The sequence below is a fragment of the Pleurodeles waltl genome, chromosome 6 (genome assembly GCF_031143425.1).
Source record: "Pleurodeles waltl isolate 20211129_DDA chromosome 6, aPleWal1.hap1.20221129, whole genome shotgun sequence".
Taxonomy (NCBI): domain Eukaryota; kingdom Metazoa; phylum Chordata; class Amphibia; order Caudata; family Salamandridae; genus Pleurodeles; species Pleurodeles waltl.
In genome coordinates this window covers 934,317,224-934,330,879 of record NC_090445.1, presented here as the reverse complement: position 1 = coordinate 934,330,879, position 13,656 = coordinate 934,317,224, and the positions used below count along the sequence as shown (strand labels likewise).

Sequence of the window (13,656 nt, the reverse complement as noted above, 5' to 3'; positions counted from 1 at the left end):
GTTGGAAATTGGAGGAGAGCAAAGACGTAGAAAAAGAAAAGTGAACGAGCAGGGGAAGATTAGACAAACATAACATTTCACTGTTGGCCACCCTGCCTTATCCCAGTATCACCACACTGGAAAGTCCAAAAACAAGTCATGGAGAAAAGCAGCAACATTTCCAAAGGTCACTGTCAAGAGGGCCCACATCAAGAAGAGATACATTAGCAACATATTGCCATCAAACAAGTTCTAACTACCAAGATATTCAAATCTTGGAAAGAGGATCTCCGGCATCTAGTTATAAATCAATGACACTTGAAATTTCAATTAAATATTGTTTAAGAGAGTAATCAAATTCAATTTGTCAATATGCATATATGTATATACAAAGAACAGCACTACAATATTTAAAAAAAATGAATATATATTTATTAAATAAATGTATATGCAGTGTGGTTTAGAATCCCGAATACGGCCGGCTGCGTAGATTTTAAAGATCTGAATCAAATCAATAAACATTTCAGCTCTAAACAAGACTTTGTCTGAAATGAACTTTGATTTTTAAATGGTTGTATTTACTCTTCTATGCTATCATCAGTTTCCCTGGTAAGTTGTGCTGAAGTCTTTTCTCCCTATCAAAACATAACCATGCAGTCCACATGAGTTTATATCATATTGTCTGAAAAGCATGTATTTGCCTTTTTATTTTCTGTTGCCCGATTGGGTCAAGATGTAATCCCAGAGATTTTACATGGTTTGTTACCCGAGGGCTGACCCTGGTTAGTTTAGTTGTATTGCCAGGACTGAATCTGGGGGTTGATTGGGGATGTTAGCAAACTGAAGGAAGTCTGTCTTTGTGGGGTTTAGCTTAAGGAAGTGAACTGAAATCCAAAACTGTACTCATTGGCAGGTTAACCCCTTCAATGCGGGCGACGGGCACTGGCCGACGCCCGCACTACCTCCCTGGTGCGGGTCACGACTAGTGGCCGACACCAGGGAGGGTGTTAATAAATCCTCGGGTGCGTCGCACCAGAGGATTTATTATTATTTTTTTCTTGCCCCGGGAGACACAGAAGCTTCCGTGTCTCCTCCCCGCCCCCCACCCGCCCCTTTGGGAGGTTCACTGTCCGAAAAGCCAGCTTTTGAGGCCCTTCCTGAAAAGAAGTAGGTTTTGGGTCTTGCAAAGGTGGGTTGGGAGGGCGTTCCAGGTTTTGGGTGCAAGGTAGGAGAAGGATCTGCCCCCGGTGGTGGTGTGTTTGATGCGGGGGACAGAGGCGAGAGAGAGGTCAGCTGAGCGGAGGTTTCGTGTGGGGGTGTGGAAGGTGACTCTCGTTGAGGTAGGCAGGGCCTGTGTTGTGGAGTGATTTGTGTGCGAGGTGAGGATCTTGAAGGTGATCCTTTTGTCAATGGGGAGCCAGTGGAGGGATTTGAGGTGTGGAGAGATGTGTTCGTGTCGGGGGAGGTTGAGGATGAGTCGTGATGCTGAGTTCTGGATGCGTGTAGTTTGCGCTTGAGTTTTAGAGTGGTGCCGGCGTAGAGGGCGTTTCCGTAATCAAGTCTGCTGCTGATGAGTGCGTGAGTGACAGTTTTTCTGGTCTCTGTGGGGATCCATTTGAATGTTTTTTTCAGTATACAGAGTGTGTTGAAGCAGGAGGAGGTGAGAGCGTTGATTTGTTGGGTCATCGAGAGGGAGGAGTCTAGGATGATGCCGAGGTTGCGTGCGTGGTTGGCGGGGGTGGGTGCAGGGCCTAGCGTGGTGGGCCACCATGAGGGGTCCCAGGTGTTTTTGTGTGGGCAAAAGAGGATTATTTCGGTTTCGCTTGAGTTGAGTTTCAGGTGGTTGGCTGTCATATATATATATATATCACTTCTGTCAATGTGTGTGGTTTCCCTGGGGGAAAAGGGTCAGACTTGTCTAGTGGCAGTTTTAGTGCCATAAAGAAGCGCAGAAGGTTTATATGCCTACTGCAAAGAGCAAATCTGTATTTTATGTAAATAGCGGAGTACATTAGTAAAGTCAGCCATTACCTGCGCAATAATACCAATGAAATGTATGTGCGGGGTGGAGGGTGGCTATGGAGAGATGAAGGGCACTTTTGCTGGGTGGTAATGAGGGAATCCGAGGAGGAGGAAGTGGGAGCACCAATAATGATTGTTGGACTGGGCGCAGGAGGTGCTAAAGACTGTGACGAATGGTATGTGACAAGGTGTTTGAGTGTCTTGAAAGAACGTGCTGATTGAGGGAAGAAGCGCAGGTAAGGTGGCCTCTACTGTTGCACGTATCTCACACACACCATCGATTTTGTGACTGTCTACGTAGGCTAGTGTTTTAGAGCAACAGTTTAGCCAATAGCAGAGATGGCATCTTGATGGATGACTGCTGCCTGCACTCGGGTTATAGAGGACCGCTCTGACATAGGATCAGAGACTGAGACATCAGATACTGAGACAGCATCTGAGGGATAGGACAATGGCGCAGACTCTGGGAGTGATTTTTCAGTCGGAGGAGTCCCATTCGATAACTCCTCTTCCAGTACATTATGAGGGAGATGAGGACAGTCCTGCTGTCCCTTCGCAAGCTGTTTGTGCAACTGGGTAATAGTGGGTTAGCCCAACCCAGAGAGCAGGTGAATGCGGCGGCAAGCAGAGAGAGAGAGTGCTCTCTTGGGAGCTCCCCAATTTAGTTCAGCCCCAAATTCCACCACCCAAATCGTATTGTGGAGACATCAAAATTATCTATGGAAAAACAAACTGGTTTTGTAAGGCAGGCATCTGTGTTTTTGGTCCTGGGTTTGGCGGCCATATAGACAAACACACTAAACCCAAACATTTCTGGAAACTAGACATTCGGGGGAGTCCACAGAGGTGTGACTTGTGTGGATTCCCCAAAGTTTACTTATCCAGAATACCCTGCAAAGCTGAAATGTTGAATAAAAACTCAATTTTTCTCGCATTTCTGTCACACAAACTACAGGAATATGCTGGGATCCACAAAATTCCTACCACCCAGTGACTCCTCACCTGTCCTGATAAAAACACTACCCCACTTGAGTGCCTACACCTAGTGCCTGCGTCAGGAATGGATCACCCCAGGGTCAACAGCTGCCTCATGTAAGGACCAACATTGACCGTTGTGTGATCTATTCCTGTCGCGGGCGCTAGGCCTACCCACACAAGTGAGGTATCATTTTTATCGGGAGACTTGGGGGAACGCTGGGTGGAAGGAAATGTGTGGCTCCTCTCTGATTCCAGAACTTTCCGTCACCACAATGTGAGGACAATGTGTTTTTTTAGCCAAATTTTGAGGTTTGCAAAGGATTCTGGGTAACAGAACCTGGTCAGAGCCCCACAAGCCACCCCATCTTGGATTCCCCTAGGTCTCTAGTTTTAAAAAATGCACAGGTTTGGTAGGTTTCCTTAGGTGCCGGCTGAGCTAGAGGCCAAAATCTACAGGTAGGCACTTTGCAAAAAACACCTCTGTTTTCTTTCAAAAAATGTGATGTGTCCACGTTGCGTTTTGGGGCGTTTCCTGTCGCGGGCGCTGGGCCTACCCACACAAGTGAGGTACCATTTTTATCGGTAGACTTGGGGGAACATAGAATAGCAAAACAAGTGTTATTGCCCCTTGTCTTTCTCTACATTTTGTCCTTCCAAATATAAGAGTGTGTGTAAAAAATACATCTATTTGAGAAATGCCCTGTAATTCACATGCTAGTATGGTCACCCCGGAATTCAGAGATGTGCAAATAACCACTGCTCTTCAACACCTTACCTTGTGCCCATTTTGGAAATACAAAGGTTTTCTTGATAGCTACTTTCCACTCTTTGTATTTCGGCAAATGAATTGCTGTATACCCATTATAGAATGAAAACGCAGTGCAGGGTGCAGCTCATTTATGCCTTTGTTGATGCCATTTTCAGGGAAAAAACCACAAGCCTTCTTCTGGAGCCACTTTTTCCAATATTTCTTTTTTTTTTTTTAAACAAAGTTTTCACTGTATTTTGGCTAATTTCTTGGCCTCCTTCAGGGGAACCCACAAAGTCTGGGTACCTCTAGAATCCCTAGGATGTTGGGAAAAAAAGGACGCAAATTTGGCTTGGCTAGCTTATGTGGACAAAACGTTATGAGGGCCTAAGCGCGAACTGCCCCAAATAGCCAAAAAAAGGCCTAGCACAGGAGGGGGAAAAGGCCTGGCAGCGAAGGGGTTAATAGTAAACCAAAAAAAACAATTTTCCATGAAAACCCAGCCCCAACTATAACTACATAATAATAATAATGAATTAATAAATCAATCTACAAAGAGCAATGTTGACTATCAAAATTAATATGTTGAACAGTTAAAATCCTAGGATTACAATTACGTAAAACATTTTATGACCATTTAAATGCCATCTAGTTCAGCAGACATATAAAAGGATACTAAAGCTTCTATCTGTGATTTCTAAATGCCATAAGTTAATTCGGAGGTCATCTGCAGAGAGGTATGTTTCATGATCACTATTTACTGAAATGGAGTTTATGTGATAAGTATGAGCATTTGCAAATATTCTTCGAGGACTTGCTTCCACCATAAGGTCCATGGGTTTCAAAATTGGCACCTAAGATTAAAATCAGGAAATTGTTAACCTTTGTCAAACATCCATATTACATTTGCCAACAAGAAAAGTGATCTAAAACAGGTGAGGAATAGCTCGATTTTCAATATAGATGCACACGATACAAGTAACAATTATGCTCTGCATTATCACCATCGCTCTTTACTATGTACATGAATCTTACTTAACAAGATACAGGACAATTGCGTGACTGGATACCACATTCATGTAGAAAACTCACAGCTCCTTCATAAGCTTGAAAACAACTCAATCAACTTACCAGGCTTGCCACATTGTCTAGCGAAATGTCACTGTAGGATGCACATGAAGTGGTTATGCCTCAGTTGAGAAAACACTGAAATCCTGCTCTTGGCAAAGATTAACTCTGAACCACTTACTTGAATTTCTCCTGGCCTAAGGCACTTGGCTTGTCTAGTTGGGATGGTAAACTGCAAGTTTTCCTTTACACCCAAATGGTTCTTGTAGCCAAACTTGCTTTTCGCCATTCAGATCTGCTAAAAAGGGTTCTTCCACTCTTTAAACTGGCTCAGAATAATAGCATAATCCTAACAGTGTGATCTACTGCCTTGACTGATAGCCAGGGTGGTAGTGCTCTTGCCTCTGCCTCAGTTGTTGTTGCATTTATAGTTTCCCCTGAAAAAACACAAGAATATGAGGTTGAGGGTTGTCTATTATGGGAGGTAGATGGTTCAGAGGTTGTCGATCTGTAACCACCTCTAAATGTCGGCTGACAAAAACTGCCTCTCTGTCTAAGACTGAAGAACGTGCATGGCTTTTGCTTGTCAGTATCTTTTTTGAGCTTCTCAAGAGTGGAGGCCACTTGAGGGCCGAAAAGGTGCTCATTGTCAAAAGGCATGTTGAGCACTGCTTGCTGTACATCTAGCTTGAACCCTGAACATCTAAGCCAGGCAACAATCTGCTGGTCTCGTTTACGGTGCTCATTTGGAAGATATTGGAGGAGCTCCCTCATCTCATCACAGTGAGCCCAATCTTAGCTTGATAACAAGGCCTGTGAATTGGCAATGTGCGAATTATTTGCTGCTTGTGCAGCAACTCTTGACTGCTGCATCCAACTTTTTGCTCTCCTTGTCTGGTGGAATATAATCCTGTGGCCTATCTGTTGGCTCGCTTTCTTGCAGTGGTGGCACTATTGAATCTTGTGGGACCGGAGACCTGATATATGGTGGATCAGAAGGAGCAAATGTATTCTTTTTGTCCATTTTAGAGCAGACTGGCTCCTTAAAGATGTTATCTGAGTGACGAATCATGGTAGGGAGCATGGGAAGGAACTGAATATCCCTGTGTGTGGTAGTTAAAGTGTCAAACAGAAAGTCCTCTTCTATTAGATCCTGGGGGGGGGGGGGGGCTGAACATTATGAAAGACAGCTGCCCTTGCTATGACCTGCTGGTAACTAGTGGAGTCTTCTGGTGGGAAGGGTCTTGCAGGGTATAAATCTGCATCTGGATCAGCCACCCTCCCCCACAGATTTCTGGGTTTTATGGTGTTTCCTTTGGAATCACTGATTCAGTTCAATCACCAATGACTGAGATAATCATTGTAGGGCTGGACTCAATAGTACTAATGGGATCGGGGGTCATATAAATACCATGGGTCTCGGTCATGATGCTTTACCCAAATACTCCCCTACAAATAAAGGTGAGCCTTGAGGTCTTCTGCAGTAGGAGAGGCAGGACAACGAGGAGGGGAAGGGGTGGAAAAGCAGGGAGTGGAGTTGGTGAGGAAGGTGGTTCAGCAGGAGGAGGAAGAGGCTTAGTGGAATTCGTGGTAGCCTTGTCCTTAGAGGCCATTTTATGGAGGTGGTGAAGTGTCCAAAGCATCTTGGAAGAATAACTTCCTCTTAAATGTGATGGGGTGGCTAGGACAATAATATGCCCTGTACCTTTCTGGATATGGAGGTGGCGCTGTTTAGCATCCACAGTCTCCAATATAGGCTCAATTTTAGATGGTGTAGTGGAGGATTAACTCAAGTCCAAGTGCTCCGAAGGAGTTGGCTCCTTTCTTTTCGGCACCAATGGTTTCAGTCGATGACCCTATCGCCTACCAAAGCAACTGTTGAGGATGCATGGCTCAGAGCAGAGGTGCTCGATGCCGATGTTACGGTCTTAGCTGGTGTCAGATCCGAAGGGCGGGACAGCTGAGGTAGTTTTTCAAAACAGGCCATGGCCTGATGGCAGTGGAGGTCTGACTGCCTCTAAGGGGCTTTTTAACCCCTTCTGTGGCCAGAACGTAATGGTTATGTCCACCGGCACAGTGCTCCTGTGCCCAGGACGTAACTATTACGTCCTCGTAGGGAGCACTAGCGCATCCTCCATGGGCTTCCCTCCCAAGGCAGGGATGGAAGGGGAAGTCCTTCCCCTTCCACCCCACCCCACTAATGACGTCAGCGTGTGATTGTGCGCTGACATCATTACAGGGTGCCGGTCGCGCTGGAAGCCATTTGTTTCCAGCTTGCGATCAGGAGAAACAGGTGAGTTTCTCCTCTGGAGGATTTGAAACAAAGACATAGGGGGAAAAGGATTTTCCTTTCCCTCGGTGTCCCTTTCAGCATTCCTGCTGCCGATCGCATTGCAATCAGGCAGCAGGAATGCCCATTAGACGCCAGGGATTTTCTTTTTTTTGGTGTGGGGAAGGGGGGGGGGGGGGGGGGATGTGCGTGTCTGGGAGCGGCCCCTTGGGCAAGGGTCGCTCCCCTTCGGGGGGCATACTTATTCTTATTAGCCTTATTTTTAGGCCACTCTGCCCCCCGGGGGGGTGCTGGAACGCCAGGGGTGTTTATTGGAGGATGCCCTCCCCCAAGGGGGACATAGAACTGTTGGCCATTTCTGACCCCCTTGGGGGCAGAAGCCACTTAGGCACCAGGGATAAAGTGTGTAAGAGTGTGTGAGGGTGAGTCAGTGTGTGACCGAGTGTGTTTGTTTAGTGGGCAAGGGTCGCTACCCTTGCGGGGGGGGGTGGGGAAATATTATTTATGGCCATTTCTGCCACTGGAACGCCAGAGATTTTTTTATTTGTGTATTTCAAGGGGGGGGGGGGGGGGGGGGGGGCGGCGGCATAGAACTGTTGCCCACTTCTGCCCCCCTTGGGGCAGATCAGCATTTATTTTTTAGGCCCATTGCCTCCAAGGGGGACAGAAGCCACTTAGGCACCAGGGATAGTGTGTCTGTTTTTTTTTTTTGTTGGATTGAGGGGGTGGCCCATTGGGCAAGGGTCGCTCCCCATTTTGTTCTACTTCAAAGCTTTTGCCTTCTTTGCTGTGGCTCCTTGCGGTTTTGGCAGTGGTTGACCTGCGGTTTGCCTAGTTGCATGTTTTAGGTGAGTAAAAACAATTTACTCCTTTGGAGTATTGTTGCCATGCATGAATGACATGTTTGTAGGTGGTGTACGACATGCAGGATTGTGTGTGAAATTGTACTTGGATTTGTGCACAATGATATTTGTGTTGTCTTATTTCTAATTTGCTTTTCTTTCTTTCTTTCTTTTTAGTGGGATATCATTGGTGATTGCAGTCTCGGTGCAGAGTAGTTGTTGGTGAGTCAAGCCTTTTCAGGCAAGTGAGAGGTATAGTTTTTGAGTTTACAAATCTTAGTGATAAAGCTACACTATGTTTATTATTTATCATACACACTGCTGGTTGTTGGTGGTGCATTTGTCCAGTTACTTTTTGGAGGAAGGATCATGACTAGCCGCAGGATGACCACTCAGTGGGTTGTTGGTATGCTTTTTGAGTCATTGTCTGATCATGATTATGAGACGGACTCTGCATCTGAGGCAGAGGAGGAAGTGAGAGATTCTGGCAGTGAAGTTTCTGTCGGAGAGGAATCTTCTGATGAGGAAGCCACTCTCAGTGCAGATGAAGGGCTTGTTTTAGAGGACACTGATGTGCCATTAGTGCAGCAACCTGGGGCTGAAAGGTTTCTCGTTAGAAGACCTGAACTCTGGGTTGCCCCAAACATGGAGCAGCCAGAGTTGCCTACCTTTACTGGTCTCCTGGGGTGTAGAGTCAATACAGAGAACTTTTTGCCTGTCAATTCCTTTGAGTTATTTATGGATAATGTGTTTTTGGAAGAGATTGTTGAGCAGACTAATTTGTATGCGGAGCAGTGTTTGAGGGACAACGCTGCTAGACTTAGGCCACACTCTAGAGCTACCCAGTGGATTCCCACAAATTTGGAGGAGATGAAAAAGTTTTTTGGGTCTGACTCTTTTGATGGGGTTGATAAGGAAGCCGTCACTGGCTTCTTATTGGTCTACTAGTCTCTTGATGGCAACAGCTACATTTCCTGCAACCATGAGTCGTAATCGGTTTTTGCTTCTTCTTAGGATGCTGCATTTTGTTGACAAGCTTTAGCCTTGTCACGAGATCACCCTGATTCTGACCGTCTTTTTAAGATTAGGCCTGTCCTTGATCATTTTGTATATCGGTTTGCAGAGGTCTATGTTCCAGGCAAAGAAATAGCTGTGGACGAGTTTTTGCTCCTCTTCAAGGGTTGTTTGGTTTTCAGGCAGCACATTCCTAGCAAGAGGGCACAATATGGAATTAAATTGTATATGCTGTCTGGAAGTAGTACAGGATATGTGTATAGTTTCCGTGTCTACACTGGGAGGGATTCCAGTATTGACCCCCCTGGTTGTCCTCCCACTTTTGGAGTTACTGAGAAAATTGTGTGGGAACTTGGTAGACTGTTCAACAAAGGTCACCATTTATATGTAGATAACTTCTACACTGAAGTGCAGTTGTTCAAGGAATTGTTTAGAGTGGACACTGTTGCTTGTGGCAAAGGCTGTTGTAACCGGAAAGGATATCCAAGGGAGCGTGTCTGTGAAGAAGAAAAAAAAAAAACTTGAGAGGGGACAGTGCAGTGCCTTGGAATGTTGAGCTGCTAGCTTTGACATTTTCAGACAGGAGGGATGTCTACATGCTAAGTACCATCCATGATGAGAGTACTCCCCCTGTGACTATTTGGGGCCAGGTTGCTGAAGTGCGCAAACCTGTGTGCATTTTAGATTATAATAAGCTCATGGGAGGTGTAGATGGAGTTGATCAGAGGTTGGAACCTTTAACTGCTTCTTTCAAGTCTTACATTTGGTATAAGAAATTAGCAATTCACCTCTTCCACTCAGAAACTTTTAATGCTTTTATTGTTTTTAAGGATAGGTCTCCAGAGTTAAAGATGACATTTTTGACATTTCAGGAGTCAGTGATAGAGAGCCTTATTGTTGTGGAACAGGCAAGAGTTCCTAGAGAAGCAGTGGTGAAGGGTGTGGTTAGAATGAAAGATCGCCACTTTGCTGAGGACATTCCTCCCACACCCAAAAAAAGACTTTCCAGCTAAGAAATGTAGAGTCTGTGCTCGAAGAGGTATCCGGAGGGAGACTCGAATGTACTGGCCAGATTGTCCTTCAAAGCCTGGGCTGTGTGTGGGTGGTTGTTTCAGGAATTACCACACCCAGAAGAATTACTGGTAACTACCATGAGTGTAAACTGCCTGTTTTATATTTTCATGTGTTCAGTTTCATGGTTGGCATTTCTGTCATGTACTTAGAGCTTTTGTGTTTGTAGTTTTGTAATTATTTCTAATTAGTTAGTGGGTTCTTTGTTTTCAAAGCAAACAAAAAAAAGTGATGCCATTGTGTGTGGAGTGGCGTTTGGCTGGCGGTTTAAATACTGACTTGCTGTTGGCTACTGCAACACACTGGCAGCCAAACGCCAGTACACACACTCCCATCAGCTGGGGTGATTGCTGTAACAGGCATGTGGGCGTATGTAAGTGATGGGCCCTTGAGTGGCGCAGTCTGACGATGCGAGTGCTGCAATGTGCTGGGCCCGTGGCCGGCGACGTGAATGGTCTTGAGAATGTCATGTATGAAAGGTGTGTGAAAGGACAGTAAAGCGGTTGGTGCCTTGTCGTGGCTTTACAGCTCACGAGCTGTGAGTCATTGGTTCAGTTGTTTAGCCTTTCAGTTTTTAACAGTGCATTTCATTTTTGTGAAATCTCTTGTTAATAAAATGTGATCCACTAAACCATCACTCACCCTCGTGCCAAATCCAACCAGTATGTGTGGTAATAATGACAAAATCTGCTCCGCTGTTATCAGGAGTCGCAGCACACCTGTGACACGCTAGGTGTCTTGGGTAGGACCCCGATGATGAAGCATGCCACTAACTTGGTTGGTGGGTGAGGGGTCTTTTTTAACATAACCTAAGTGTGTTTCTTTTCACAATTTTAGTGTTTGGAACATCAAATAAGTACGTGGACACATCCAAATGATCTATTGCAAAACTACCTGTGTTGGGGGGGGGGGGGGTAGAGGGGGACCTATGCTTTTGGTCCCGGGTGCAGCCATGTTATAAAAACAGACAGCCCAAGGAGTCCAAGGAGGTGTGGCTTGCCTAGATCCCACCAACATTTTCTTACCCACACTCTTCTGCAAACCTCAAAATTTGCTTAAAATAGCATATTTTCCTCACTTTTCTTTGTAGGATCATCGCTGCGGCACAAGTTTCCTACCACCCAGCATTCCCCTCAGTCTCCCAAATAAAATGATACCTCACTTGTGTGGGTCCCCAAAGCAGTGTCAGCCCAAAAGATGTATAAAAGAAAAATATGTGCTTATCAAGTCGCTGTGCTATCCCCTCAATCTCTACAGGTTTTTGCCATTTTTCTGTTGCAGGTACCTAGGCCAACCACATAAGTGAGGTATCATTTTTATCTGGAGACTTGGGGGAATGCTGGGTGGAAGGAAATTTGTGGCTTCTCAGATTTCAGAACTTTGTCACCAAAATGAGAGGAAAAAATGTTTTTTTTTTTTGGGGGGGACAAATGCTGAGGTTTGCAAAGGATTCTGGGTAACAGACCCTGGTCAGCACCCCACAAGTCACCAGTGAAATGATATGATTGAGCCACTCAAAAGGATCGTAAATTGGTTATACTATAGCAGAGCGACAAAACATAAGAAGAAAGCCACTGACTATAGGAAAGTACCATCTTGCCTGGCATGTTACCTCCATTTTCACTTGTATGTCAGTTTGTTTTTGCCTGTCTCATTGGGTTCCTGCTAGCCACGACCACAGTGCTCAGTTTGTGGCCTGAATGTGTGTCTCTGTGTAGTGACAAACTGTGTCACTGTGGCTCTGCTAATCAGAACCTCAGTGCTTATGCTCTCTCCCCCTTTAAAATTGTCACTATAGGCTAGTGACCATTTTCAGCAATTCTAATTGGCACACTGGAACACCCTTATAATCCCCTAGTATATGGTACCTAGGTACTCAGGGTATTGGGGTTCCAGGAAATCCCTATGGGATGCAGCATTTCTTTTGCCACCGATGGGGAGCTCAGACAATTCTAACACAGGACTGCCACTGCAGCCTGGGTGAAATAACGTCCACGTTATTTCCAAGCCACTTTTCACTGCACTTAAGTAACTTATAGGTCACCTATATGTCTAACCCTCACTTGGTGAAGGTCAGGTGCAAAGTTACTAAGTGTGAGGGCACCCTGGCACTAGCCAAGGTACCCCCACAGTTCAGAGCAATTTCCACGGACTTTGTGAGTGCGGGGACACCATTACACGTGTGCACTACATATAGGTCAATACCTACATGTAGCTTCACAATGGTAACTCCGAATATGGCCATGTAACATGTCTAAGATCATGGAATTGTCCCCCCCCATACCAAAGCTGGTATTGGGGTGCCAATCCCATGCATCCCCAGGGCTCCAGCATGGACCCCGGGTACTGCCAAACCAGCTCACTGGGGTTTTCACTGCAGCTACCGCTGCTGCCAACCCACAGACAGGCTTCTGCCCTCCTGGGGAATGGGCAGCCCAGTCACAGGAAGGCAGAACAAAGGATTTCCTCTGAGAGAGGGTTTACACCCTCTCCCTTTGGAAATAGGTGTTAAGGACCTGAGAGGAGTAGCCTCTCCAGGCCTCTGGAAATGCTTTGAAGGGCACAGATGGTGCCCTCCTTGCATAAACCAGTCTACACCGGTTCGGGGAACCTCCAGACCCTGCTCTGGCACAAAACATGACAAAGGAAAGGGGAGTGACCACTCCCCTGTCCATCGCCACCCCAGGGGTGGTGCCCAGAGCTCCTCCAGTGTCCCCAGACCTCTGCCATCTTGAATCCAGAGGTGTGAGGGCACAATGGAGGCCTCCGAGTAGCCAGTGCCAGCAGGTGACGTCAGAGACCCCTCCTGATAAAGGAGGATTGGTCACCTCGAGAAGTAAGCACCTGAGGGCTATTTAGGGTCTCTCCTGTGGGCTTTTCCTCAGATAACGATTTGCAAGAGCTCACCAGAGTTACTCTGCATCTCCCTCTTCGACTTCTGCCAAGGATCGACCGGTGACTGCTCCAGGACACCTGCAAAACTGCAACAAAGTTGCAAGAAGATTACCAGCGACATTGCAGCACCTAGTCCTGCCAGCTTTCTCGACTGTTTCCTGGTGGTGCATGCTCTGGGGGCTGTCTGCCTTCACCCTGCACTGAAAGCCAAGAAGAAATCTCCTGTGGGTCGACGGAATCTTCCCCCTGCTCCAGCAGGCACCAAACTTCAGCGTCACCGGTACTCTGGGACCCCTCTCATCCTGAAGAGCGTAGCCCCTGGAACAAAGATGATGGACCCAAGTGACTCGGACTGTCCAGTGGTCCAATTGCCCAAATTTGGAGGAGGTAAGTCCTTGCCTCTCCTCTCCAGACAGTAATCCTGTGTACTGCGTGAACTGCACCTGCGAGGGCTTCTGTGCACTTTTGCAAGGAATCCTTTGTGCACAGCATAGCCCAGGTCCCCAGCACTCCGTCATGCATTGCTCAACTCGCTGAGTTGACCACTGGCTTCGTGGGACCCTCCTTTGTAGTGTTGAGACTACCGCCGTGCTCAGTTTTCTTGAACTCGTGTTCAAGTACTTCTGCGGGTGCTGCCTTCTTCTGCATGGGCTCTCTGTGTTGCTGAGGGCCCCCTCTATCTCCTCTTCCAAGGGGCGACCTCCTAGTCCTTCCTGGGCCCGGGCAGCATCCATTTTCTTCAACCGCAA

The 13,656-nt window shown here is 46.5% G+C and overlaps 1 protein-coding gene across 3 annotated transcripts in view; it reads right to left on the bottom strand.

The window, feature by feature from the left end:
* Window positions 1-13,656, bottom strand: part of PPP2R2D (protein phosphatase 2 regulatory subunit Bdelta) — a 165,361-nt gene that overhangs the window by 90,700 nt on the left and 61,005 nt on the right. For all 3 annotated transcript variants that reach the window (XM_069239739.1, XM_069239741.1, XM_069239742.1), the window contains one exon: window positions 4,404-4,581. In XM_069239739.1, coding sequence (XP_069095840.1) covers window positions 4,404-4,581 — 178 coding nt within the window. The remainder of the gene's footprint in view (window positions 1-4,403; window positions 4,582-13,656) is intronic.